At 42.9% G+C, this 27,261-nt stretch overlaps 2 protein-coding genes across 3 annotated transcripts in view; both read left to right on the forward strand.

Moving 5' to 3' along the window:
* LOC109899994 (cellular nucleic acid-binding protein) overlaps nt 1-2,800 on the forward strand; it is a 51,748-nt gene extending 48,948 nt beyond the window's left edge. Inside the window, exons 5-6 of one of the 2 annotated variants that reach the window (XM_031821166.1) lie at nt 44-171; nt 1,538-2,710. In XM_031821166.1, coding sequence (XP_031677026.1) covers nt 44-171; nt 1,538-1,655 — 246 coding nt within the window. In that variant the 3' untranslated portion in view covers nt 1,656-2,710. Of the gene's footprint in view, nt 1-43; nt 172-1,537 lie in introns of both variants that reach the window. The other variant, XM_031822540.1, reaches the window with a different exon arrangement.
* Nucleotides 2,801-14,622: 11,822 nt separating this feature from the next.
* isy1 (ISY1 splicing factor homolog) overlaps nt 14,623-27,261 on the forward strand; it is a 35,417-nt gene continuing 22,778 nt past the window's right edge. Inside the window, exons 1-2 of the mRNA XM_020495707.2 lie at nt 14,623-15,045; nt 22,247-22,269. Coding sequence (XP_020351296.1) covers nt 15,043-15,045; nt 22,247-22,269 — 26 coding nt within the window. The 5' untranslated portion in view covers nt 14,623-15,042. The remainder of the gene's footprint in view (nt 15,046-22,246; nt 22,270-27,261) is intronic.

Below are 27,261 nucleotides of genomic sequence, written 5' to 3' on the forward strand. Positions count from 1 at the left end.
TATATTCTTAATTGTTATGTTATATTATAATGTTATATTGCAGGTTTGTTATAACTGTGGCAAGGCCGGCCATGTGGCCCGGGACTGTGACCATGCCAACGAGCAGAAGTGCTACTCCTGTGGAGGCTTTGGACACATCCAGAAGGGCTGTGACAAGGTCAAGTGTTACAGGTGAGTTAACGAAGATGCACACCATTATTAGGCCACATCTAGAATGGCTGTGACAAGGTCAATTGTCACAGGTGAGTTAACTTGTTGAGTGTAGGGTGCAGTATTTTCGTTTTTGGCACAAAAAAAAACGTACCCATTTGAAACAGCCTATTTCTCAGGCCCAGAAACTAGAATATGCATATAATTATAACAGAACTGATATTGCAGGCGAAAACCTGAGGAAAGTCCAAAAAGGAAGTGCTGTCTTGCCTCCATTTAAAGGGATATCAACCAGATTCCTTTTTCCTATGGCTTCCTCAAGGTGTGAACAGTCTTTAGACATAGTTTCAGGCTTTTATTTTGAAAAATGAGCGAGAAAGAACCCATGCGCAACAGCCATTTTCTCTCTCTCTCCTATGGAAGAAGCTACATTCCGGTTGACATATTATCGATTATATATTGTAAAAACAACCTGAGGATTGATTATAAAAAACGTTTGACATGTTTCTACGACCATTACGGATACTATTTGGAATTTCCGTCTGCAGTGTCGTGACCGCTCGAGCCTGTGGATTTCTGAACATAATGCCCCAAACAAATGGAGGTATTTTGGATATAAAAATAATCTTTATGGAACATAAGTTACATTTATTGTGTAACTGGGAGCCTCATGAGTGCAAACATTTGAAGATCATCAAAGGTAAGCGATATAATTTATTGCTTTTCTGACTTTCGTGACCAATCTACTTGGCTGCTAGCTGTTTGTAATTTTTGTCTACTGAGAGAGATGTTCTTACATAAATGCTTGGATAGTTTTCGCCTAAAAGCTTTATTGAAATCTGACATGCCAGGTGGATTAACAACAAGCTAAGCTGTGTTTTGCTATATTGCACTTGTCATTTCATGAAAATGTAATATTTTAGTAATTTAATATGAATTTGGCGCGCTGCAATTCAGTGGATGTTGATTAAAATGATCCCGCTAACGAGATGGGTGCGTCAAGAAGTTAACGAAGATGCACACCATTACTAGGACACATCCAGAAGACCTGTGAGCACATATATATTTTTTTACAAGGTATACTGGCCAGTGTATCGTTAAGCTGCTTCCCTGTGATATGTTTGAGTTGGAGCAGCCATGAACAGCTTTATAAATGGACATCATGAATCTGTGTGTGTGTGTGTGTGCTGACCAGCAGGTAGGACTAATGTGTCAGGTACAAATCAGTTGGAAAGGTGATGTTTAGGCCTGATACCAAAAGATGAGACATTATAGCATTCCTGTTTAAATATCAGAACATAAAACGTTGTCCCGAATAACAACTGAATGAAAACACTCTCCCTTCTCTTACCTAAACCTCATCTCTCTCCTCTCTGTCTCCCACCAGGTGTGGTGAGATCGGCCATGTTGCCGTCCAGTGCAGCAAGGCCAGCGAAGTCAACTGCTACAACTGCGGAAAGTCTGGTCACCTGGCTAAAGAATGCACCATCGAGGCCACGGCCTAGCACTCTGCTGCCTTCCAATGCCCCTCCCTTTTCACATGGATGGTTGTATTATTTTGTCTGAATCGTCCCCTCTGGCCCACGGCAGGCTACGGAGGATAGTCCCACACCAGTTCGCTGGAAAAGCAGGACAGGGGGTGAAACATCCACTTTCTGCATTTAATCAAACATGTTTGTTTAGTTTGGTAGAGGTTAATGTATAATGCTTGTTAAAGAACCCCCTTTCCATGCCACTGGTGACCAGGGATGAATGAGGAGTGGATGCCCTCCCTACCAGGTCTGGGAAACCAGCACTTAGTGAGAGTGAGTGGGTAGGAAGTCTGAGCTTCCCATAAAGATTGACTTTGTTTTAGTTTTCTTGAACAAAACGGAGTCTACCTGCAATAGAGTGACTGACGTGCGACAGCAGCCCCGGCCAGCGGTCATTATGTTTACGGTTCAGTCCGACGGCAGCATGTAGGCAGACAGACAGATAGACGGTAGCATGCAGACAGGGGGATAACATGCCCCAACACTGAATACTGTGAGAGAAATTACAAGATTATGTTATACTACTTTTATTGCATCAAATGGCTGTTTTATGCAACAGAATAGAGGGTTCTTTTAACTCTATTGTGTCTGTGTGAACTGAAAGTGGGCCTCTGGGAGATTTAACACTGACAGGAGATTTCCGATGTCTTTTTGGTGATATAACCTAAAGAGACCGTATTCCATAGCATGACTTAATGTTTCTGTTCTTTCTGGTACCAGGGAGAGATGACCCCAGGGCCAGACCCTGGTCTCTACTGTTTTTACAGCAGATACTTGTTATTCACAGAAGACAGTATCGTTCATACTAATCTTAACCTTGTGACCCAATCCATACATTTGTTGTTTGTCATGTAGACTGAAAGGGGTGTATCTTGGCTGTAAAAGACCTTTGTACTTTTGTCTCGGGGCTCTCGACCAGCCATCGTTATCGTAGAGCACTCAATCGATTCACTTTATATTTGTGTGTTGTATTGACCTGCTCCCTTACTAATAAGTGAATAAAGATTTTAGTTTAAGTATAACTCTGACTTGTGATAAGTTTCCCTCATTTGATTGTAAAGAAATTAACCAACACAGACAGTCATAGCAAATTCATCAAATAAATTATCATCAATTCATAAAAGGTGCATTTCTTTGAACAGTGTCAGTTGCTGAATGTCCAGATCACTGTAGAAAGAGTTTTGATCCCATGATTGGAGCAAGGTGATGTATTATAACCATGGGGAAAGATGACACTTCAACAAGGAATGAGTAGATAAGAAAATCTAAATGGTTTTTTTGTACAATATATCACTTAGACTACTGTAAAAAAAATATATATAATTTGCTTGTTCTCCGTTTAAGTGGAAAGGTAATGCAACTGAAGTCCTAGAATATTAAAATGTCTAATGTAATTTTAACCTGAATAAAGCACAGGAAGGGTAGTTAGACTGAACATTCTGAGTTCATATCTTCAAACGGTTAATTGCTGATGTATTCTGTTTATTCACATTGATGTATAATGACAACACGAGGCATCCCTCAGCAGCCTCCACTGATTGACAAGCATGTTTACAAACTACAAGTACATACAGTATTTTTCTTGCTGTCTCATGGAGTATTGATGACACATTCTACATGTGTGAAGAACTTTGATTTGGTTAAGTGAGTTTTGATCTATTATAGCTAAACAAGGTGTAGGGCTTGCAAACATCACAATCTAGTGTTCGTCTGCCGATCATTCAGTACATTTTTCACACGATTCTACATGTCAAATCGGTGCTCGCACAATTCACAAATTTCGTTCACGAAGTACTCAGCCAGCAAATTATATTAGCGTGTCTGAGCCCTTTTTAAGTTGCTGCGCTAGAACTAGTTAAATGAGGGTTACACGGAACCCATACCGGTTGCGAGCGTGCGCTATCGTGCAAAAATGTATTTTGTCCCCCTACACCAAATGCGATCACGACACGCCGGTTAAAATATCAAAACAAACTCTGAACCAATGACATTCATTTGGGGACAGGTCGAAAAGCATTAAACATGTATAGCTAGTTAGCTTGCACTTGCTAGCTAATTTGTCCTATTTAGCTAGCTTGCTGTTGCTAGCTAATTTGTCCTGGGATATAAACATTGAGTTGTTATTTTACCTGAAATGCACAAGGTCCTCTACTCCGACAATTAATCCACACATAAAACGACCAACCGAATCGTTTCTAGTCATCTCTCCTCCTTCCAGGCTTTTTCATCTTTGAACTTATATGGTGATCGCATCTACACTTTCATAGTATTACCATGACAACCAGCAAAACAGTTTGTCTTTCAATCACCCACATGGGTATAACCAATGAGGAGATGGCACGTGGGTACCTGCTTCTATAAACCAATGAGGAGATGGGAGAGGCAGGACTTGTAGCGCGATCTGCGTCAGAAATAGGAGTTCTATTTTAGCCCTTGGCATCGCAGACGCTTGTTGGCGAGCGCGAGCAGTGTCGGTGCAATAATTGAATAACATTCGATTTCTACCTTTATTTTGCGGCACGCGCGACGTGTCCGGTCTGGTCAGCATGTTAGACCTTTTGAGTTGACCTAAGAGCGTAGAGGGTTGAGTTGAAATTTATTTTACCTTTATTTAACTTAGCAAGTCAGTTAAGAACTAATTCTTATTTTCAATGACGGCCTGGGAACAGTGGGTTTACTGCCTTGTTCAGAGGCAGAACGACAGATTTGAACCTTCTCAGCTCAGGGATTCGATCTTGCAACCTTTCGGTTACTAGTCCAATGCTCTAACCACTAGGCTACCTGCACCCCTGAAGAAAGAGGTTGCCCGCCCTTTGGTGCAGAATGAAAAAGAGACTGTTCTAATTCTTGTCATCTGGAGCTATGGATCCGTTTCAGCACCACAGAGAATACCTTCTCTTATCAGATTACTAGGTGTACAGTATGTAAATGAAGGCTATGTACAGTTATAATAACCAAGTAGTAAATACGTAATTCCATTGAAGAGAAAAGACCATGTAACCAGGGAAATTATGCACCCCCACAGTCTGAGTTGGTACAAAGTACGGGGAGGTTGGAGATTTCTCCAGTCTGAGTTGGTACAAAGTAGGGGGGTTGGAGATTTCTCCAGTCTGAGTTGGTACAAAGTAGGGGGGTTGGAGATTTCTCCAGTCTGAGTTGGTACAAAGTAGGGGGGGTTGGAGAATTCTCCAGTCTGAGTTGGTACAAAGAATAGGGTAAACGGGCACTCCACACCTCACCACTATCTCTCTCTCCTGACAGCCTGAGTAACCTGGCATTCCACATCTCACCACTATCTCTCTCTCCTGACAGCCTGAGTAACCTGGCACTCCACACCTCACCACTATCTCTCTCTCTCCAGACAGCCTGAGTAACCTGGCACTCCACACCTCACCACTATCTCTCTCTCTCCTGACAGCCTGAGTAACCTGGCACTCCACACCTCACCACTATCTCTCTCTCTCCTGACAGCCTGAGTAACCTGGAACTCCACACCTCATCACTGGAATTCCCAAAGCAGAGGAAGAAAAAGGACTAGGGTTAGGATTGGGGGATAAACATTTAGGATTGGGGAATAAAGGGTTAGGATTGGGGGATAAAGGGTTAGGATTGGGGAATAAAGGGTTAGGATTGGGGGATAAACATTTAGGATTGGGGGATAAAGGGTTAGGATTGGGGAATAAAGGGTTAAGGATTGGGGAATAAAGGGTTAAGGATTGGGGAATAAAGGGTCAGGATTGGGGATAAACAGTTAGGACTGGGGGATAAACAGTTAGGACTGGGGGATGAACAGTTAGGACTGGGGGATGAACAGTTAGGACTGGGGGATAAAGGGTTAGGATTGGGGGATAAACAGCTAGGATTGGGGAATAAACAGTTAGGACTGGGGAATAAACAGTTAGGACTGGGGAATAAACAGTTAGGACTGGGGAATAAACAGGATTGGGGATAAACAGTCAGGATTGGAGGATAGAGGGTTAGGGTTGGGGGATGAAGGGTTAGGATTGGGAAGGAGGCTCATACCATGGGATAATCCAGGCCTACGGAGCACTCGGTGGGATTTGACCCACCCTGGGTGGTCAAGAGAAGATCCACAGGCAAAGTCTACCCTGCGTTAGTGAAGCTTGTAGGAGTGTCTGGGAGGCGGCCTGTACTGGTCACCTCCACAAGCTGGAGCAGCTAGAACAGTCTTCACATTAAATAACTGCTGAGGTAGGTTGTGTTATCATTCCCTACATTTAATATGCTGTGAGTATAATGTCCTACTGTACCAACATGTGTGTTTCTTCCCAGCTCGGACCAGTGTATGGTGGTAAGGATGCAGAGCTTACAGCAGCAGCACATTGACAGCCAAAGGGAGATAGTGGACCCACAGGAAGGGCTGAGACGGGTCAGAACAGCTGAGATGGACCGGGTCAGAGCACAGATAAAACTGCTGGAGGCCCAGATGCAGGTGTAGAGAGAAAAACAGAAAAACAGTGACATGGCCTGATCTTACGTACTTTTCCATTTAATTTATATAACATGAGACTAATAAAGCATATGGGTAGAACATGCTGTCATTGGTACGTAGTCTGTGTCTCTCTTCATTCAAATGTTAGGATGTTGTCTCACTCTTCTCACAGAATCCAAGATTGAGTAGCAGTCAGACGTCTTTGTCTTGTCTCGTCCCATGTATATATCTTTAAAAAAATATTTTTCTCATTCTTTTAAATATTTTTTTCTGAACCTCAACTTCAACCTAAACCACAACTACTCTCCTGCAACCCGCCTCACCCAATGTGGTGTGGATCTGTTTTTCTCTAAAGTATTTCTATTTACCTCCGAACTGGAATACCTCAACTGAAGCTAACTAGCTACCAGCTATCAGTCAGCTAACCTTTAGCTCGGAAAGCTCTCGCCAGTTTGTACAACGCATTTCAAACCTGAGCATACCGGACCAATTTTTCTCTCCATATCCCCGGATTCCTACCGCAAACTCTGAACCCTTTCATCTGGATCATGGCAGCTAGCTAACCGCAACCCGGGTTGACTACTCCTGGCTAACGTTTCCGTGCAGGAGCACGCACCAACTAGCCTGGGGATAGCCCATGCTAGACCCATCTCTTGGCTAGAGCTCCTGGGCTACTCCTGAAGCCCACTCCTCAGCTACAATATCCAAACCCCTTCTACTGCCGGTACGGGCCACGGAACCCCGCCGATCCTTCATGACTGGAATACCGACATAATCTGCCCGAGGATCCCAACAGGCCCCTCAGGCACGACGTCCCCTGAAGGCCCATTCTGCTAACCGCAGCCTGCTAGCTATCTGTAGCATATTGGACTGTTAGCTGATCCACCGGCCAGTTTCTTGGACCACTATACCCATTTTGCCAATTGGACTTGGACCCCTCTGCTACTTGGAACCCTACTAATTCCACAACTGGTCTATCGACTTCACCACACGAGGCGGCAAAAACAGACTTTCCCCCATCGCGTCGTCCCTCTATGGCCCTTATGCTAGCTTGCTAGCCCCGGCCTGCTAACTGTCTGAATCGCCGTGTCCCCAGCCAGCCCAACCACTCACTGGACACATACAATCACTTGGCTACGCATACCTCTAATATCAATATGCCTTGTCCATTACTGTCCTGGTTAGTGATTACCGTCTTATTTCACTGTAGAGCCTCTAGTCCTGCTCAATATGCCTTAACCAACCATGTTGTTCCACCTCCTACATATGCGATGACATCACCTGGTTTAAACATCTCTAGAGACTATATCTCTCTCTCCATTACTCAATGCCTAGGTTTACCTCCAATGTACTCACTTCCTACCTTACCTTTGTCTGTACACTATGCCTTGAATCTATGCTATCGTGCCCAGAAACCTGCTCCTTTTACTCTCTGTACCGAACGTGCTAGACGGCCAGTTCTTATAGGCTTTAGCCGTACCCTTATCCTACTTCTCCTTTGTTTGTCTCTGTGAATGGTTTGTCCTCTGACAAATCAACTGTAAATTTCAGTGTTCCTCAAGGTTCCGTTTTAGGACCACTATATATATATTTTACCTCTTGGGGATGTCATTTGAAAACATAATGTTAACTTTCACTGCTATGCGGATGACACACAGCTGTACATTTCAATGAAACATGGTGAAGCCCCAAAATTGCCCTCGCTAGAAGCCTGTGTTTCAGACATAAGGAATTGGATGGCTGCAATCTTTCTACTTTTAAACTCGGACAAAAAACATGCTTGTTCTAGGTCCCAAGAAACAAAGAGATCTTCTGTTGAATCTGACAATTAATCTTAATGGTTGTTGTTACACACGCCTCTATGAAGAGGGAACGCAACACCCTGCTACAACTAAACTCTCCGTGAAGCGAAAAAGGTATGGACTGTAGGTGCAAGTAAGGATGACAACAGGCAGAATGTGGTACCGTTTACAAGGACTTTATTCCTTTACACAGTAATATGGGGAAAAGGGGCTGGACGGAACCAAAGCAAAGAAAGTAAATCTCAAAGCCCCCCCCCTCTCCTATCTTACCTGCCTACCCACTACTTACCTAATTTAGCACCACCTGGTGCCCTAACCAAAATACAGGGGGTGGTCCGCCCAGGTCTTACCTATTGTGCATAGACAATGAATATACTACAGGTATATGTATGCCCGCGGGCCTCTTGCCTAAGCACTCCCTAGGTGCCTTCCCCTTCTCCCCTGGGAACAAATGAAACAGAATATTAAACAATTTCACAAACAAACTAAGAAACAAAGGACATCAAATAAGCTCTACCTGAGCAACAAACTCACAGAACATACCACTTCCCAGCAATGAACTCCCAGCAATGATCTCCCTCTAGCAAAATCTCCCTCTAGCAAAATCTCCCTCTAGCAAAATCTCCCTCTAGCAAAATCTCCCTCTAGCAAAATCTCCCTCTAGCAAAATCTCCCTCTAGCAAAATCTCCCTCTAGCAAAATCTCCCTCTAGCAAAATCTCCCTCTAGCAAAATCTCCCTCTAGCAAAATCTCCCTCTAGCAAAATCTCCCTCTAGCAAAATCTCCCTCTAGCAAAATCTCACAGCAATCCCTACCTCCAAATCTCTCTCTGCAATGACCTCCCAGCAAAATCTCCCTCCAAAAAGATCTCCCTCCTGAACAGAACACTGGCTTTTATATAGCTTCAGAAGGAATGGGTAATTGGAGACAGCTGCGTCTTGACGGGGGGCGGGGTCAGCTCTCCAATTAGCCCTGGAGTCGACCAATCAGCTGCTTGAGGGATTTCAGGAAGCCATTTCCTGAAATAAACACATGCAAATACACAAACTACAACACATAATCTGGGGAACGTAACAGTTGTACAGTTGTCTCAAATAAAACTGTGAAGGACCTCGGCGTTACTCTGGACCCTGATCTCTCTTTTGACGAACATATCAAGACTGTTTCAAGGACAGCTTTTTTCCATCTACGTAACATTGCAAAAATCAGAAACTTTCTGTCCAAAAATGATGCAGAAAAATGAATCTATGCTTTTGTTTACTTCTAGGTTAGACTAGTGCAATGCTCTACTTTCCGGCTACCCGGATAAAGCACCAAATAAACTTCAGTTAGTGCTAAATACGGCTGCTAGAATCCTGACTAGAACCAATAAAAAAAAAAACATATTACTCCAGTGCTAGCCTCCCTACACTGGCTTCCTGTCAAGGCAAGGGCTGATTTCAAGGTTTTACTGCTAACCTACAAAGCATTACATGGGCTTGCTCCTACCTATCTCTCTGATTTGGTCCTGCCGTACATACCTACACGTACGCTACGGTCACAAGACGCAGGCCTCCTAATTGTCCCTAGAATTTCTAAGCAAACAGCTGGAGGCAGGGCTTTCTCCTATAGAGCTCCATTTTTATGGAATGGTCTGCTTACCCATGTGAGAGACGCAAACTCGGTCTCAACCTTTAAGTCTTTACTGAAGACTCATCTCTTCAGTGGGTCATATGATTAAGTGTAGTCTGGCCCAGGAGTGGGAAGGTGAACGGAAAGGCTCTGGAGCAACGAACCGCCCTTGCTGTCTCTGCCTGGCCGGTTCCCCTCTTTCCACAGGGATTCTCTGCCTCTAACCCTATTACAGGGGCTGAGTCACTGGCTTACTGGTGCTCTTTAATGCCATGCCTAGGAAGGATGCGTCACTTGAGTGGGTTGAGTCACTGATGTGATCTTCCTGTCTGGGTTGGCGTCCCCCCTTGGATTGTGCCGTGGCGGAGATCTTTGTGGGCTATACTCGGCCTTGCTTCAGGATGGTAAGTTGGTGGTTGAAGACATCCCTCTAGTGGTGTGGGGGCTGTGCTTTGGCAAAGTGGGTGGGGTTATATCCTTCCTGTTTGACACTGTCCGGGGGTATCATTGGATGGGGCCACAGTGTCTCCTGACCCCTCCTGTCTCAGCCTCCAGTATTTATGTTGCAGTAGTTTAAGTGTCGGGGGGCTAGGATCAGTTTGTTATATCTGGAGTACTTCTCCTGTCTTATCCAGTGTCCTGTGTGAATTTAAGAATGCTTTCTCTAATTCTCTCTTTCTTTCTCTCTCTCGGAGGACCTGAGCCCTAGGACCATGCCTCAGGACTACCTGGCATGATGACTCCTTGCTGTCCCCAGTCCACCTGGCCGTGCTGCTGCTCCAGTTTCAACTGTTCTGCCTGTGATTATTTTTATTTGACCATGCTGGTCATTTATGAACATTTGAACATCTTGGCCATGTTCTGTTATAATCTCCACCCGGCACAGCCAGAAGAGGACTGGCCACCCCTCATAGCCTGGTTCCTCTCTAGGTTTCTTCCTAGGTTTTGGCCTTTCTAGGGAGTTTTTCCTAGCCACCTTGCTTCTACACTTGCATTGCTTGCTGTTTGGGGGTTTCTGTACAGCACTTTGGGTTTCTGTTCAGGCTGGGTTTCTGTACAGCACTTCGAGATATCAGCTGATGTATGAAGGGCTATATAAATACATTTTATTTAATTTGATTTCCTCTGGTGGTGTAGATGTTAATCCAGGCCCTGCAGTGCCTAGCTCCACTCCAATTCCCCAGTTGCTCTCATTTGTTGACTTCTGTATCCGTAAAAGCCTTTGTTTGTCATGCATGTTAACATTAGAAGCCTACTGCCTAAATTTGTTTTACTCACTGCTTTAGCACATTCTGCCAACCCGGATGTATTAGCCGTGTCTGAATCCTGGCTTAGGAAAACCACCAAAAACTCGGAAATTTCCATCCCTAACTCTAACATTTTCCGCCAAGAAAGAACTGCCAAAGGGGGCGGTGTTGCAATCTACTGCAGAGATTTTATTTATTTTATTTTATTTCACCTTTATTTAACCAGGTAGGCTAGTTGAGAACAAGTTCTCATTTGCAACTGCGACCTGGCCAAGATAAAGCATAGCAGTGTGAGCAGACAACAAAGAGTTACACATGGAGTAAACAATTAACAAGTCAATAACACAGTAGAAACCAAAGGGGGAGTCTATATACAATGTGTGCAAAAGGCATGAGGAGGTAGGCAAATAATTACAATTTTGCAGATTAACACTGGAGTGATGAATGATCAGATGGTCATGTACAGGTAGAGATATTGGTGTGCAAAAGAGCAGAAAAGTAAATAAATAAAAACAGTATGGGGATGAGGTAGGTGAGAAAGGGTGGGCTATTTACCAATAGACTATGTACAGCTGCAGCGATCGGTTAGCTGCTCAGATAGCAGATGTTTGAAGTTGGTGAGGGAGATAAAAGTCTCCAACTTCAGCGATTTTTGCAATTCGTTCCAGTCACAGGCAGCAGAGTACTGGAACGAAAGGCGGCCAAATGAGGTGTTGGCTTTAGGGATGATCAGTGAGATACACCTGCTGGAGCGCGTGCTACGGATGGGTGTTGCCATCGTGACCAGTGAGCTGAGATAAGGCGGAGCTTTACCTAGCATGGACTTGTAGATGACCTGGAGCCAGTGGGTCTGGCGACGAATATGTAGCGAATATGTCTGCCCTTGATCAGCACAAAAACATCCTGTGGTGTCCTGCATTAGCATCGAATAGCCCCCGTGATATGATCTCGTTAGCTGGCCCTTGCTTCAAACTCGTCGCTCCAGGTCATCTACAAGTCTCTGCTAGGTAAAACCCTGCCTTATCTCAGCTCATTGTTCACCATAGTAGCACCCACCCGTAGCACGCGCTCCAGCAGGTATATCTCACTGGTCACCCCCAAAGCCAATTCTTCCTTTGGCCGCCTCTCCTTCCAGTTCTCTGCTGCCAATGACTGGAACGAACTGCAAAAATCTATGAAGCTGGAAACTCTTACCTCCCTCACTAGCTTTAAGCACCAGCTGTTAGAGCAGCTCACAGATCACTGCACCTGTACATAGCTCATCTGTAAATAGCCCATCCAATCTACCTCATCACCAGACTGTATTTATTTATCTTCCTCCTTTGCACCCCAGTATCTCAACTTGCACATTCATCTTCTGCACATCCTATCATTCCAGTGTTTAATTGCTATTTTGTAATTACACCATGGCCTATCTATTGCCTTACCTCTCTTTGCACATGCTGTATTATTGACTGTATGTTTGTTTATTCCATGTGTAACTCTGTTTGTTGTACTGTATGTGTCAAACTGCTTTGCTTTATTTTGGCCAGGTCGCAGTTGTAAATGAGAACTTGTTCTCAACTAGCCAACCTAGTTAAATAAAGGTGAAATAAAAAAAAATGAATTAAAATGTTAGGATGTTGGAGCTCTCTCTCTCTCTTCATTCAAATGTTTTTACCATATCCTGTATAAAGCAAATGGCTGTTACCATAGTGTATAAAACTAACTGTAAGCACTAAGTCAATTATTTAACAACTAAGTTACTAAATACTGGAGGTCTGGAGGGTAGTAGGCATTTATTTTACAGTATAGTGTGGATAGGACAACCCCTAAATATATTAAAGACCCCTCACATTGTGGGGATAGGACAACCCCTAAATATATTAAAGGCCCCTCACATAGTGGGGTTAGGACAACCCCTTTATATTAAAGGCCCCTCACATAGTGGGGATAGGACAACCCCTAAATATATTAAAGGCCCCTCACATAGTGGGGTTAGGACAACCCCTTTATATTAAAGGCCCCTCACATAGTGGGGATAGGACAACCCCTAAATATATTAAAGGCCCCTCACATAGTGGGGTTAGGACAACCCCTTTATATTAAAGGCCCCTCACATAGTGGGGATAGGACAACCCCTAAATATATTAAAGACCCCTCACATCGCGGGGTTAGGACAACCCCTAAATATATTAAAGGCCCCTCACATAGTGGGGATAGGACAACCCCTAAATATATTAAAGACCCCTCACATCGCGGGTTAGGACAACCCCTAAATATATTAAAGGCCCCTCACATAGTGGGGTTAGGACAACCCCTTTATCTTAAAGGCCCCTCACATCGTGGGATAGGACAAGTCCTTTATATTAAAGACCCCTCACATCGTGGGGATAGGACACATCCTTTATATTAAAGACCCCTCACATAGTGGGGTTAGGACAACCCCTAAATATATTAAAGGCCCCTCACATAGTGGGGATAGGACAACCCCTTTATATTAAAGACCCCTCACATAGTGGGGATAGGACAACGCCTTTATATTAAAGGCCCCACACATAGTGGGGATAGGACAACCCCTAAATATATTAAAGACCCCTCACATAGTGGGGATAGGACAAGTCCTTTATATTAAAGGCCCCACACATAGTGGGCATAGGACAAGTCCTTTATATTAAAGGCCCCACACATAGTGGGCATAGGACAACTCCTTTATATTAAAGACCCCTCACATAGTGGGGATAGGACAAGTCCTTTATATTAAAGGCCCCTCACATCGTGGAGTCCTAAACACACACACAGGTTATAATGTTATTTATTTAAACAGCTAAATAAAAAAAATGTAATTAAAAAGGGTGAACAATAGCTGCAACCTGTCCTTGTAGAGAGCTGACATAACGTTCAGATTACTTTCAGAACCTGTAGGGGAAAAGGAAAATGATTCAATGTTTTATAGTCGATGCTTAATTTTAGATTTATTTCATCAGGTAGGCCAGTTGAGAACAAGTTCTCATTTACAACTGCGACCTGGCCGAGCTTAAGCAAAGCAGTGCGACAAAAACAAACAACACAGAGTTACACATGGAATAAACAAACGTACAGTCAATAACACAATAGAAAAAAATATATGTACAGTGAGTGCAAATGTAGAAGAGTAGGCCATAGAGGCCAAGAGTAGGCCAATAAATAGGCCATAGAGGCGAAATAATTACAATTGAGCATTAACACTAGAGTGATGGATGTGCAGATGATGATGTGCAAGTAGAGATACTAGGGTGCAAGAGGGTAAGTAATAATATGGGGGTGAGGTAGTTGAGTGTGCTATTTACAGATTGGCTGTGTTCAGGTAGTGATCGGTAAACTGCTCTGACAGCTGATTCTTAATGAACACCACGACAAAGATAACAGTTATCAAGGCTATTTCAGCTGTGTGAATAGTAAACAAGCACCATCAGGACAATTCTTAGACATGATGGCTACGCAATATTCACAGTTTTGTGTAGCATTCTTACAATATACCCACAATATATCATGAATGTAGGCAGTTGAGGTAAAAATGCACAGAAAGAATGCAACAAACACACTGTCAGAGTCATACAAAAATAAAGAAACAGCTTACACCATGTGATACAGTTCGATTGTTTATGAAGGCTTTTCAACAAATCTGGACAATTTGATCATAAAAAAATGCGTTTATGTATAAGCTAAAACAAAAATCTGAATTGCTGCACGTTTGGGTGCCTTTGCGTCAACTTTCAACTTTGACACCAGAACGCAGCGTTCTACTTCCTGTTGGTTTCGCAGCGTTCCCCAAAGAGTTTCTAAATTCAGAGGCGTAACATCACGAGACTTCCGGGAACGCTTGCGAAACAGACAAGGTCGGAGTTTGGGGTTTGAGAAGTCACTGAGAAAAGTGAAAAATACTTTCTTAGTTGTTAATTTTCGCGAAATCTAAAGGCATAACCTAGATTCGAGACAATGTCTTAAGTAGTTGAACATGTGAAAGTGACAAACTGACAGTGAAATTCTTTTGAATTACCGTTAGATCAGACGACTGGTTTCTGCGCATGAGCCTATCTAGTCAACGTCGCCATGACATCGCCTACACGTGTGAATGGGGCATTCTATTGGAGAAGCAGTTTTAGCCTATCTTCATAAGGTACTGTCTTCGGTGCACCCGCTTTCAACTTGTGAAAAACATCTAGCAAACGTTTTGGAAGAGGTGTTCAAAGACTGAAGTAACTACTTTAGCTAGATAATCAATATATATGGTAAGTAATAAACATATTTCATTTATTTAGTCAGAGATGAGTAATAATTTAAGATGTTAATGTAGCTATCAATCTTGCTTTTAGCTAGCTGGCTAACTTTAGCTGCTAGCCCTAGAAGCTAGCTTGTTATCACAAATGTTTTTAATAAATGTTCCTCGACTAACTAGCTAATTGTTTGAGTTAATTTCCCATGGACCACGTGATATGCTACTGATTTTCATAGCTGTAAGAAACGCACAACTAACTTTTAACTTAGGGTAAATCCATCACTTTTTTGACAGCATCTCTTTTGATTCAAACAACTTTCCATACATGTTTGCCTATGGGAGATGTGGTCAGAATGTTACCTTTTGGACCTGGTTGCCAAAACATTCAGAAGATATAGGTGCTCAAAGTTGACCCTTATTGCATGCATTTACATTTGAGCCATTTAGCAGACGTTCTTACCCAGAGCGAATTAAAGGAGCAATTAGGGTAAAGTGCCTTGCTCAAGGGCACATCAACAGATTTGACACTTACACTGCTCGAGGGATTCCAGCTAGTCAAAAAGTTAAGATTTAAAGTGGGGTTGTTGTTTTGAAATAGATATCACCTCTCCCTAAATAGCAGGAAGCAGAGTGTACAGTCAACTTGCCAGTTCTTGATTATGGGGACACAATTTACCAGATTGCAGCAGCTACAACTCTTAAACCTTTGGATGCTGTCTACGATGGCGCCATTTGTTTTATCACTGTTGGCAGGTTTAATACTCACCACTGCATCCTGTATCAACAGGTTGGCCGGTCCTCATTAAAGTCCTGTTGATCAATTAATTATAAAAAATGTTAGATGAGATGCCATACCCACTAGCATGATTGGTTAACTCTTGAGGTCCCTCTGGTCTCTTCCAATTGAGGAAAATCCTCCTTTAGCTTATTTGCTCCAAATTGTTGGAATAACCTACAAAATTCATTGCATCTTGATCCCTTAGTCCCCCTAGTGCAGTTTAGGACTCTGTTGTTAAGTGAATTCATTGCATCTTGATCCCTTAGTCCCCCTAGTGCAGTTTAGGACTCTGTTGTTAAGTGAATTCATTGCATCTTGATCCCTTAGTCCCCCTAGTGCAGTTTAGGACTCTGTTGTTAAGTGAATTCATTGCATCTTGATCCCTTAGTCCCCCTAGTGCAGTTTAGGACTCTGTTGTTAAGTGAATTCATTGCATCTTGATCCCTTAGTCCCCCTAGTGCAGTTTAGGACTCTGTTGTTAAGTGAATTCATTGCATCTTGATCCCTTAGTCCCCCTAGTGCAGTTTAGGACTCTGTTGTTAAGTGAATTCATTGCATCTTGATCCCTTAGTCCCCCTAGTGCAGTTTAGGACTCTGTTGTTAAGTGAATTCATTGCATCTTGATCCCTTAGTCCCCCTAGTGCAGTTTAGGACTCTGTTGTTAAGTGAATTCATTGCATCTTGATCCCTTAGTCCCCCTAGTGCAGTTTAGGACTCTGTTGTTAAGTGAATTCATTGAGGATTGCAGTTTTTATTGTAGTGGTATAATTGTTGAATTTGTGGTGAGGTTGTGCCTTGTTATTTTTATTCTTGTTTTAATTGTGATCTTAATTGTTCTTCATGTTATGACAAAATGTTTGTACTCAGTACACCATTGGGAATGAGACCCTGGTCTCAGTTGGGCTACCCTGAATAAATACATGTTAATAATAAATCAAATAAATTGAAGAGTTGTCTACTTGTCTGGGGTAAATGGGTGGGGGGGGAGTTGGACAACCAGAATATACATTTCAGATGTTCGAATGGACAAGTAAGAAAATCACTATCAAACTATTACTCCGATCAGAATTGCATCAGGCAGTGGCGCTGCCGCAGCACACAGCGGGGCAGTGCATAGTTTACTTTCTGAGTAAATTGCCTATATTCCTATTTGCTATAGCCCATTTCAATTCATGTTATATTTACACAAAGCAAGGGAACACTGTGGACAGAGCTAGTCTCACCAGAGCGGTGCAAAATATCCGGTCAGAAAATGTTGTTTCTCTCTCTTGAATGTTGGATGATCTAGGTTATTTTTCTAGCGAACACTCCAGTGTCTGTCTGATTTGTTGTATCAGTCCATATATTTGACCTGGTCTATTAAACCACTCAGTGGGTATGACCTGGTCTATTAAACCACTCAGTGGATATGACCTGGTCTATTAAACCCCTCAGTGAATATGACCTGGTCTATTAAACCCCTCAGTGGATATGACCTGGTCTATTAAACCACTCAGTGGATATGACCTGGTCTATTAAACCACTCAGTGGGTATGACCTGGTCTATTAAAACCCTCAGTGGATATGACCTGGTCTATTAAACCACTCAGTGGATATGACCTGGTCTATTAAACCACTCAGTGGATATGACCTGGTCTATTAAACCACTCAGTGGATATGACCTGGTCTATTAAACCACTCAGTGGATATGACCTGGTCTATTAAACCACTCAGTGGATATGACCTGGTCTATTAAACCACTCAGTGGATATGACCTGGTCTATTAAACCACTCAGTGGATATGACCTGGTCTATTAAACCCCTCAGTGGATATGACCTGGTCTATTAAACCCCTCAGTGGATATGACCTGGTCTATTAAACCCCTCAGTGGATATGACCTGGTCTATTAAAACCCTCAGTGGATATGACCTGGTCTATTAAACCACTCAGTGAATATGACCTGGTCTATTAAACCCCTCAGTGGATATGACCTGGTCTATTAAACCACTCAGTGGATATGACCTGGTCTATTAAACCCCTCAGTGGATATGACCTGGTCTAATAAACCCCTCAGTGGATATGACCTGGTCTATTAAACCACTCAGTGGATATGACCTGGTCTATTAAACCCCTCAGTGGGTATGACCTGGTCTATTAAACCCCTCAGTGGATATGACCTGGTCTATTAAACCCCTCAGTGGATATGACCTGGTCTATTAAAACCCTCAGTGGACATGACCTGGTCTATTAAACCACTCAGTGGATATGACCTGGTCTATTAAACCCCTCAGTGGATATGGATATGACCTGGTCTATTAAACCCCTCAGTGGATATGACCTGGTCTATTAAACCCCTCAGTGGATATGACCTGGTCTATTAAACCCCTCAGTGGATATGACCTGGTCTATTAAACCCCTCAGTGGATATGACCTGGTCTATTAAACCCCTCAGTGAATATGACCTGGTCTATTAAACCCCTCAGTGAATATGACCTGGTCTATTAAACCCCTCAGTGGATATGACCTGGTCTATTAAACCACTCAGTGGATATGACCTGGTCTATTAAACCACTCAGTGGATATGGATATGACCTGGTCTATTAAAACCCTCAGTGGATATGACCTGGTCTATTAAAACCCTCAGTGGACATGACCTGGTCTATTAAACCACTCAGTGGATATGACCTGGTCTATTAAACCACTCAGTGGATATGACCTGGTCTATTAAACCACTCAGTGGATATGACCTGGTCTATTAAACCACTCAGTGGATATGACCTGGTCTATTAAACCACTCAGTGGATATGACCTGGTCTATTAAACCCCTCAGTGGATATGACCTGGTCTATTAAAACCCTCAGTGGGTATGACCTGGTCTATTAAACCCCTCAGTGGGTATGACCTGGTCTATTAAACCACTCAGTGGATATGGCCTGGTCTATTAAACCCCTCAGTGGGTATGACCTGGTCTATTAAAACCCTCAGTGGTTATGACCTGGTCTATTACACCACTCAGTGGATATGACCTGGTCTATTACACCACTCAGTGGATATGACATGGTCTATTAAACCACTCAGTGGGTATGACCTGGTCTATTAAACCCCTCAGTGGATATGACCTGGTCTATTAAACCCCTCAGTGGATATGACCTGGTCTATTAAAACCCTCAGTGGTTATGACCTGGTCTATTACACCACTCAGTGGATATGACCTGGTCTATTACACCACTCAGTGGATATGACATGGTCTATTAAACCACTCAGTGGGTATGACCTGGTCTATTAAACCCCTCAGTGGATATGACCTGGTCTATTAAACCCCTCAGTGGATATGACCTGGTCTATTAAACCACTCAGTGGATATGACCTGGTCTATTAAACCCCTCAGTGGATATGACCTGGTCTATTAAACCACTCAGTGGATATGACCTGGTCTATTAAACCACTCAGTGGATATGACCTGGTCTATTAAACCCCTCAGTGGATATGACCTGGTCTATTAAACCACTCAGTGGATATGACCTGGTCTATTAAACCACTCAGTGAATATGACCTGGTCTATTAAACCACTCAGTGGATATGACCTGGTCTATTAAACCACTCAGTGGATATGACCTGGTCTATTAAACCCCTCAGTGGATATGACCTGGTCTATTAAACCCCTCAGTGGATATGACCTGGTCTATTAAACCCCTCAGTGGATATGACATGGTCTATTAAACCCCTCAGTGGGTATGACCTGGTCTATTAAACCACTCAGTGGATATGGATATGACCTGGTCTATTAAACCCCTCAGTGGATATGACCTGGTCTATTAAACCCCTCAGTGGATATGACCTGGTCTATTAAACCCCTCAGTGGATATGACCTGGTCTATTAAACCCCTCAGTGGATATGGCCTGGTCTATTAAACCCCTCAGTGGATATGACCTGGTCTATTAAACCCCTCAGTGGATATGACCTGGTCTATTAAACCACTCAGTGGATATGACCTGGTCTATTAAACCCCTCAGTGGATATGACCTGGTCTATTAAACCCCTCAGTGGATATGACCTGGTCTATTAAACCCCTCAGTGGATATGACCTGGTCTATTAAACCACTCAGTGGATATGAATATGACCTGGTCTATTAAACCCTCAGTGGATATGACCTGGTCTATTAAACCCCTCAGTGGATATGGCCTGGTCTATTAAACCCCTCAGTGGATATGGCCTGGTCTATTAAACCACTCAGTGGATATGACCTGGTCTATTAAACCCCTCAGTGGATATGAATATGACCTGGTCTATTAAACCCCTCAGTGGATATGACCTGGTCTATTAAACCCCTCAGTGGATATGACCTGGTCTATTAAACCACTCAGTGGATATGACCTGGTCTATTAAACCACTCAGTGGATATGACCTGGTCTATTAAACCACTCAGTGGATATGACATGGTCTATTAAACCCCTCAGTGGATATGACCTGGTCTATTAAACCCCTCAGTGGATATGACCTGGTCTATTAAACCCCTCAGTGGATATGACCTGGTCTATTAAACCCCTCAGTGGATATGACCTGGTCTATTAAACCCCTCAGTGGATATGACCTGGTCTATTAAACCACTCAGTGGATATGACCTGGTCTATTAAACCCCTCAGTGGATATGACCTGGTCTATTAAACCCCTCAGTGGATATGACCTGGTCTATTAAACCCCTCAGTGGATATGACCTGGTCTATTAAACCCCTCAGTGGATATGACCTGGTCTATTAAACCCCTCAGTGGATATGACATGGTCTATTAAAACCCTCAGTGGATATGACCTGGTCTATTAAACCCCTCAGTGGATATGACCTGGTCTATTAAACCCCTCAGTGGATATGACCTGGTCTATTAAACCACTCAGTGGATATGACCTGGTCTATTAAAACCCTCAGTGGATATGACCTGGTCTATTAAACCCCTCAGTGGATATGACCTGGTCTATTAAACCCCTCAGTGGATATGACCTGGTCTATTAAAACCCTCAGTGGATATGACATGGTCTATTAAAACCCTCAGTGGATATGACATGGTCTATTAAAACCCTCAGTGGGTATGACCTGGTCTATTAAACCCCTCAGTGGATATGACCTGGTCTATTAAAACCCTCAGTGGATATGACATGGTCTATTAAAACCCTCAGTGGGTATGACCTGGTCTATTAAACCACTCAGTGGATATGACCTGGTCTATTAAACCACTCAGTGGATATGACCTGGTCTATTAAACCCCTCAGTGGATATGACCTGGTCTATTAAACCCCTCAGTGGATATGACCTGGTCTATTAAACCACTCAGTGGATATGACCTGGTCTATTAAACCACTCAGTGGATATGGCCTGGTCTATTAAACCCCTCAGTGGGTATGACCTGGTCTAATAAGTGAAGTGAAATTGAACAAACAATACAAAAATGGGAAAATGAGTCAAAACAAAACTGAGGCTACAGCGGAGGAAAGCTGAGGAAAGAAACACGTAGCTGGCCGTGGCCTATTTCCAGATTTATTCTAGCAATATGCAACCAACTACAACACATAGTAGCCTAGGCCTAAGAGAGGAGGAAAACATGGGATCAGATTATAGTGATTCAGTTCTGAGGACAGTAGAGTTGCTCTGCAGCCCATGATGACCATTCAACCATCACAAGACGAACAGCCAGCGAGGCTCCTTGACTGTCACCTGCTCTATTTGCATGCTGCTACCACAGATCAGACCTAGACTACTACACATCTCTATAGTACCAGATAGACCCAGACTACTACACATCTCTATAGTACCACAGATAGACCACTACACATCTCTATAGTACCAGATAGACCCAGACTTCTACACATCTCTTTAGTACCAGATAGGCCTAGACTACTACGCATCTCTATAGTACCACAGATAGACCTAGACTACTACACATCTCTATATTACCAGATAGACCCAGACTACTACACATCTCTATAGTACCAGATAGGCCTAGACTACTACACATCTCTATAGTACCAGATAGGCCTAGACTTCTACACATTTCTATAGTACCAGATAGACCTAGACTACTACACATCTCTATAGTACCACAGATACACCTAGACTACAGCAGTCTTTTTTATGGTACATTTTCTTTTATAGCTGGCCGCTAGGGGGCGTTAACGTTGTCTATGGCGGTGGTCACCAACCAAGCGAAGACAATTATTTCAGATCCCTCCTATGTACTTTACTAGTTTTCAGTCACCCGTTTGGCCGATGGTGTTATGGACTCTTTTTCGCACAAGTTAAAAACCCTGTTATCGTTTGTTTTGGCATTTAGGTGCAAAAATTTACTCTCTGAGCACTTCTATAATGGGCAAATATGTATGGAACGTTTTGTTAAAATAGAAAGGGGTGCTGTCAAAGTGATTGGGTTCAAATGGATTGACCATTTGTTGTTTTCTTTCTAATAGGCTCGTAATGCAGAGAAGGCCATGTAAGTATATGCTTGCCTTATATTGTGATTATATTGAGCCATAGGCCCACTGTCATAAATTAATGTGAGAGAATACTGATGCTATTTCTGTTTATAGTCCACGTGGTGTGTCTGTCATGTAGCCACTGAACATGTCACTCACTATGTCATGCTCTGCTGTCTAACTGATAGTGTTTTCTATTCACGCCGGCTGTCGACTAATCAGCTGGTTACAGGCTCATTTTCAGCCAAGCTACGTTTTCCATTTTATATTAACTAGGCTACTTTTCTTTTAAAAGTTTCAATTCGCTAGTCTGTCGAGTCCTTTCCTGCTAGAATGAACAATATGCATCTCCAGGTGATCTATTGATAGGACAGTCAGTCACAAAGCCAGCGATAATGGAATAACAGCAGAGAGGAAGAGGCGACGCGACAGGTTTCACTCTCGCCAAAATCTGTCCAAAATAAGCCCTATGGACTTAATTTGGTCTCCTGCCTTCCCGCCTTTGGGACAAAAACTCCCATTGCATGGGTGGAGAAGTGAGCATCTCATTATATACACATCTCTAGTTGCAGTTGAATTTCTTTACACCAAGGAGGAAGAGAGAGCATGATGCTCGTGAATTTGCATGTCCCATATAATGTAAATGGTAATGACGAGTCAATCCCCTTAGATTAATTGTTTTCTGACACACTCATTTTATTTTGTGTGTTTCACATAGCCAGCCACTCGAAGTCGTGGCGACAGTAGGCTATTTACTGTGCGTTGATTGACAACAATTAGGGGTCGACCGATTAATCGGAATGGCCGATTTCAAGTTTTTATAACAATCGTCATTTTTGGACACCGATCATGTCGATTATATTGCACTCCACGAGGTGACTGCATGGCAGGCTGACTACCTGTTATGTGACTGCAGCAAGGAGCCACGGTAAGGTGCTAGCTAGCATTTAAGGTATCTTATAAAAAAGCAATCTTAACATAATCACTAGTTAACGATATTCAATGATATTACTAGTTTATCTAGCTTGTCCTGCGTTGCATATAATCGATGCGGTGCCTGTTAATTTACCATTGAATCATAGACTACTTCGCCAAACGGTTATTTAAGTGCATTCGCGAAAAAAGCAGTCGTTGCACCAATGTGTACCTAACCATAAAGGCGCAAACGCCTTTCTTAAAATCAATACACAAGTATATATTTTTAAACCTGCATATTTAGTTAATATTCCCTGTTAACATGAATTTCTTTCAACTAGGGAAATTGTGTCACTTCTCTTACGTTCTGTTCAACAGAGTCAGGCTATATGCAGCAGTTTGGGCCGCCTGGCTCGTTGTGAACTGTGTGAAGACCAACTTCGTCAAACGGGTGATGACTTAACAAAAGCGCATTTGCGAAAAAAGCACAATCGTTGTACGAATGTACCTAACCATAAACATCAATGCCTTTCTTAAAATCAATACACAGAAGTATATTTTTTAAACCTGCATATTTAGTTAAAAGGTTAGCAGGCAATATTAAACTAGGGAAATTGTGTCACTTCTCTTGAGTTCATTGCATGCAGAGTCAGGGTATATGCAACAGTTTGGGCCGCCTGGCTCGTTGCAAACTAATTTGCCAGAATTTTACGTAATTATGACATAACATTGAAGGTTGTGCAATGTAACAGCAATATTTAGACTTATGGATGCCGCCCGTTAGATAAAATACCGAACGGTTCCGTATTTCACTGAAAAAGTAAACGTTTTGTTTTCGAAATGATAGTTTCCGGATTTTACCATATTAATGACCTAAGGCTTGTATTTCTGTGTGTTATTATGTTATATTTAAGTCTATGATTTGATAGAGCAGTCTGACTGAGCGGTGAGCATACAAGTATTTAAGTATATGACTGAGCGGTGGTAGGCAGAAGCAGGCGCGTAAGCATTCATTCAAACAGCACTTACGTGCGTTTGCCAGCAGCTCTTCGCTGTGCTTCAAGCATTGAGCTGTTTATGACTTCAAGCCTATCAACTCCCGAGATTAGGCTGGTGTAACTGATGTGAAATGGCTAGCTAGTTAGCGGGGTGCGCGCTGAGAGCTTTTCAATCGATGACGTCACTCGCTCTGAGACCTTGAAGTAGTTGTTCCCCTTGCGCTGCAAGGGCCACGGCTTTTGTGGAGAGATGGGTAACAATGCTTCGAGGGTGGCTGTTGTCGATGTGTTCCTGGTTCGAGCCCAGGTAGGCGCGAGGAGAGGGACGGAAGCTATGCTGTTACACTGGCAATACTAAAGTGCTCGATAAGAACATCCAATAGTCAAAGGTATATGAAATACAAAATTATATAGAGAGAAATATTCCTATAATAACTACAACCTAAAACTTGTTACCTGGGAATATTGAAGACTCATGTTAAAAGGAACCACCAGCTTTCATATGTTCTCATGTTCTGAGCAAGGAACTGAAACGTTAGCTTTCTTACATGGCACATATTGCACTTTTACTTTCTTCTCCAACACTTTGTTTTTGCATTATTTAAACCAAATTGAACATGTTTCATTATTTATTTGAGGCTAAATAGATTTTATTGATGTATTATATTAAGTTAAAATAAGTGTTCATTCAGTGTTGTTGTAATTTTCATTACAAAGAAAGAAAGAAAAATGGCCTGTTTTAATTGGTATTGGCATTGACCTCAGCAAGTGCTGACTAGTTTATATAGAAGGTGTTACACTGACTGAATAAAGTCTCTATGGGGCGGTAGGTAGCCTAGTGGTTAGAGCGCTGGGCCAGTAACCGAAAGGTTGCTAGATCGAATCCCTGAGCCGACAAGGTTAAAAATCTGTCGTTCTGCCCCTGAACAAGGCAGTTGACCCACTGTTCCTGGGTGTCTGTTCCTAGGCTGTCATTGTATTTCAAATCAAAATCAAATCATATCAAATTTATTTATATAGCCCTTCGTACATCAGCTGATATCTCAAAGTGCTGTACAGAAACCCAGCCTAAAACCCCAAACAGCAAGCAATGCAGGTGTAGAAGCACGGTGGCTAGGAAAAACTCCCTAGAAAGGCCAAAACCTAGGAAGAAACCTAGAGAGGAACCAGGCTATGTGGGGTGGCCAGTACTCTTCTGGCTGTGCCGGGCGGAGATTATAACAGAACATGGCCAAGATGTTCAAATGTTCATAAATGACCAGCATGGTCGAATAATAATAAGGCAGAACAGTTGAAACTGGAGCAGCAGCATGGCCAGGTGGACTGGGGACAGCAAGGAGTCATCATGTCAGGTAGTCCTGGGGCATGGTCCTAGGGCTCAGGTCCTCCGAGAGAGAGAAAGAAAGAGAGAAGGAGAGAATTAGAGAACGCACACTTAGATTCACACAGGACACCGAATAGGACAGGAGAAGTACTCCAGATATAACAAACTGACCCTAGCCCCCCGACACATAAACTACTGCAGCATAAATACTGGAGGCTGAGACAGAAGGGGTCAGGAGACACTGTGGCCCCATCCGAGGACACCCCCGGACAGGGCCAAACAGGAAGGATATAACCCCACCCACTTTGCCAAAGCACAGCCCCCACACCACTAGAAGGATATCTTCAACCGCCAACTTACCATCCTGAGACAAGGCTGAGTATAGCCCACAAAGATCTCCTCCACGGCACAACCCAAGGGGGGGGCGCCAACCCAGACAGGATGACCACAACAGTGAATCAACCCACTCAGGTGACGCACCCCCTCCAGGGACGGCATGAGAGAGCCCCAGTAAGCCAGTGACTCAGCCCCTGTAATAGGGTTAGAGGCAGAGAATCCCAGTGGAAAGAGGGGAACCGGCCAGGCAGAGACAGCAAGGGTGGTTCGTTGCTCCAGAGCCTTTCCGTTCACCTTCCCACTCCTGGGCCAGACTACACTCAATCATATGACCCACTGAAGAGATGAGTCTTCAGTAAAGACTTGTGTAGAGAGGCTAGCACTGGAGTAATATGATCAAATTTTTTGGTTCTAGTCAGGATTCTAGCAGCCGTATTTAGCACTAACTGTGCTAAATTTATTTTGTGCTTTATCCGGGTAGCCGGAAAGTAGAGCATTGCAGTAGTCTAACCTAGAAGTGACAAAAGCATGGATAAATTTTTCTGCATCATTTTTGGACAGAAAGTTTCTGATTTTTGCAATGTTACATAGATGGAAAAAAGCTGTCCTTGAAATGGTCTTGATATGTTCTTCAAAAGAGAGATCAGGGTCCAGAGTAACGCCGAGGTCCTTCACAGTTTTATTTGAGACGACTGTACAACCATTAAGATTAATTGTCAGATTCAACAGAAGATCTTTGTTTCTTGGGACCTAGAACAAGCATCTCTGTTTTGTCAGAGTTTAATAATTTATTTAAGAATGTGTTCTTATTAACTGACTTGCCTAGTTAAAAATAAATAAATAAAATATCCCTTTGCCATTCTTAAATCATGCCATGTGGTTGTACAGTGCATTCGGGAAGTATTCAGACCCCTTGACTTTTTCCACATTTTGTTACGTTACAGCCTTATTCTAAAATGTATTAAATAAATAACATCCTCATCAATCTACACACAATGCCCCATGATGACAAAGTCAAAACGGGTTTTAAATTTTTTTTGCAAAACAATTACAAATAAAAAAAACGGATACCTTATTTCCGTAAGTATTCAGACCCTTTGCTATGAGAAATTGAAATTATGCTCCGGTGCATTCTGTTTCCGTTGATCATCCTTGATGTTTACACAACTTGATTGGAGTCACCTGTGGTAAATTCAGTTGATAGGACATGATTTGGAAAGACTCACACTTGTCTATATAATGTCCCACAGTTGACAGCGCATGTCAGAGCAAAAACCAAGCCATGAGGTCAAAGGAATTGTCCGTAGAGCTCCGAGACAGGATTGTGTCGAGGCACAGATCCTGGGAAGGGTACCAAAACATTTCTGCAGCATTAAAGGTCCCCAAGAACACAGTGGCCTCCATCATTCTGAAATGGAAGAAGTTTCAAACCACCA

This window comes from Oncorhynchus kisutch, linkage group LG1, assembly GCF_002021735.2.
Source record: "Oncorhynchus kisutch isolate 150728-3 linkage group LG1, Okis_V2, whole genome shotgun sequence".
Lineage (NCBI taxonomy): Eukaryota > Metazoa > Chordata > Actinopteri > Salmoniformes > Salmonidae > Oncorhynchus > Oncorhynchus kisutch.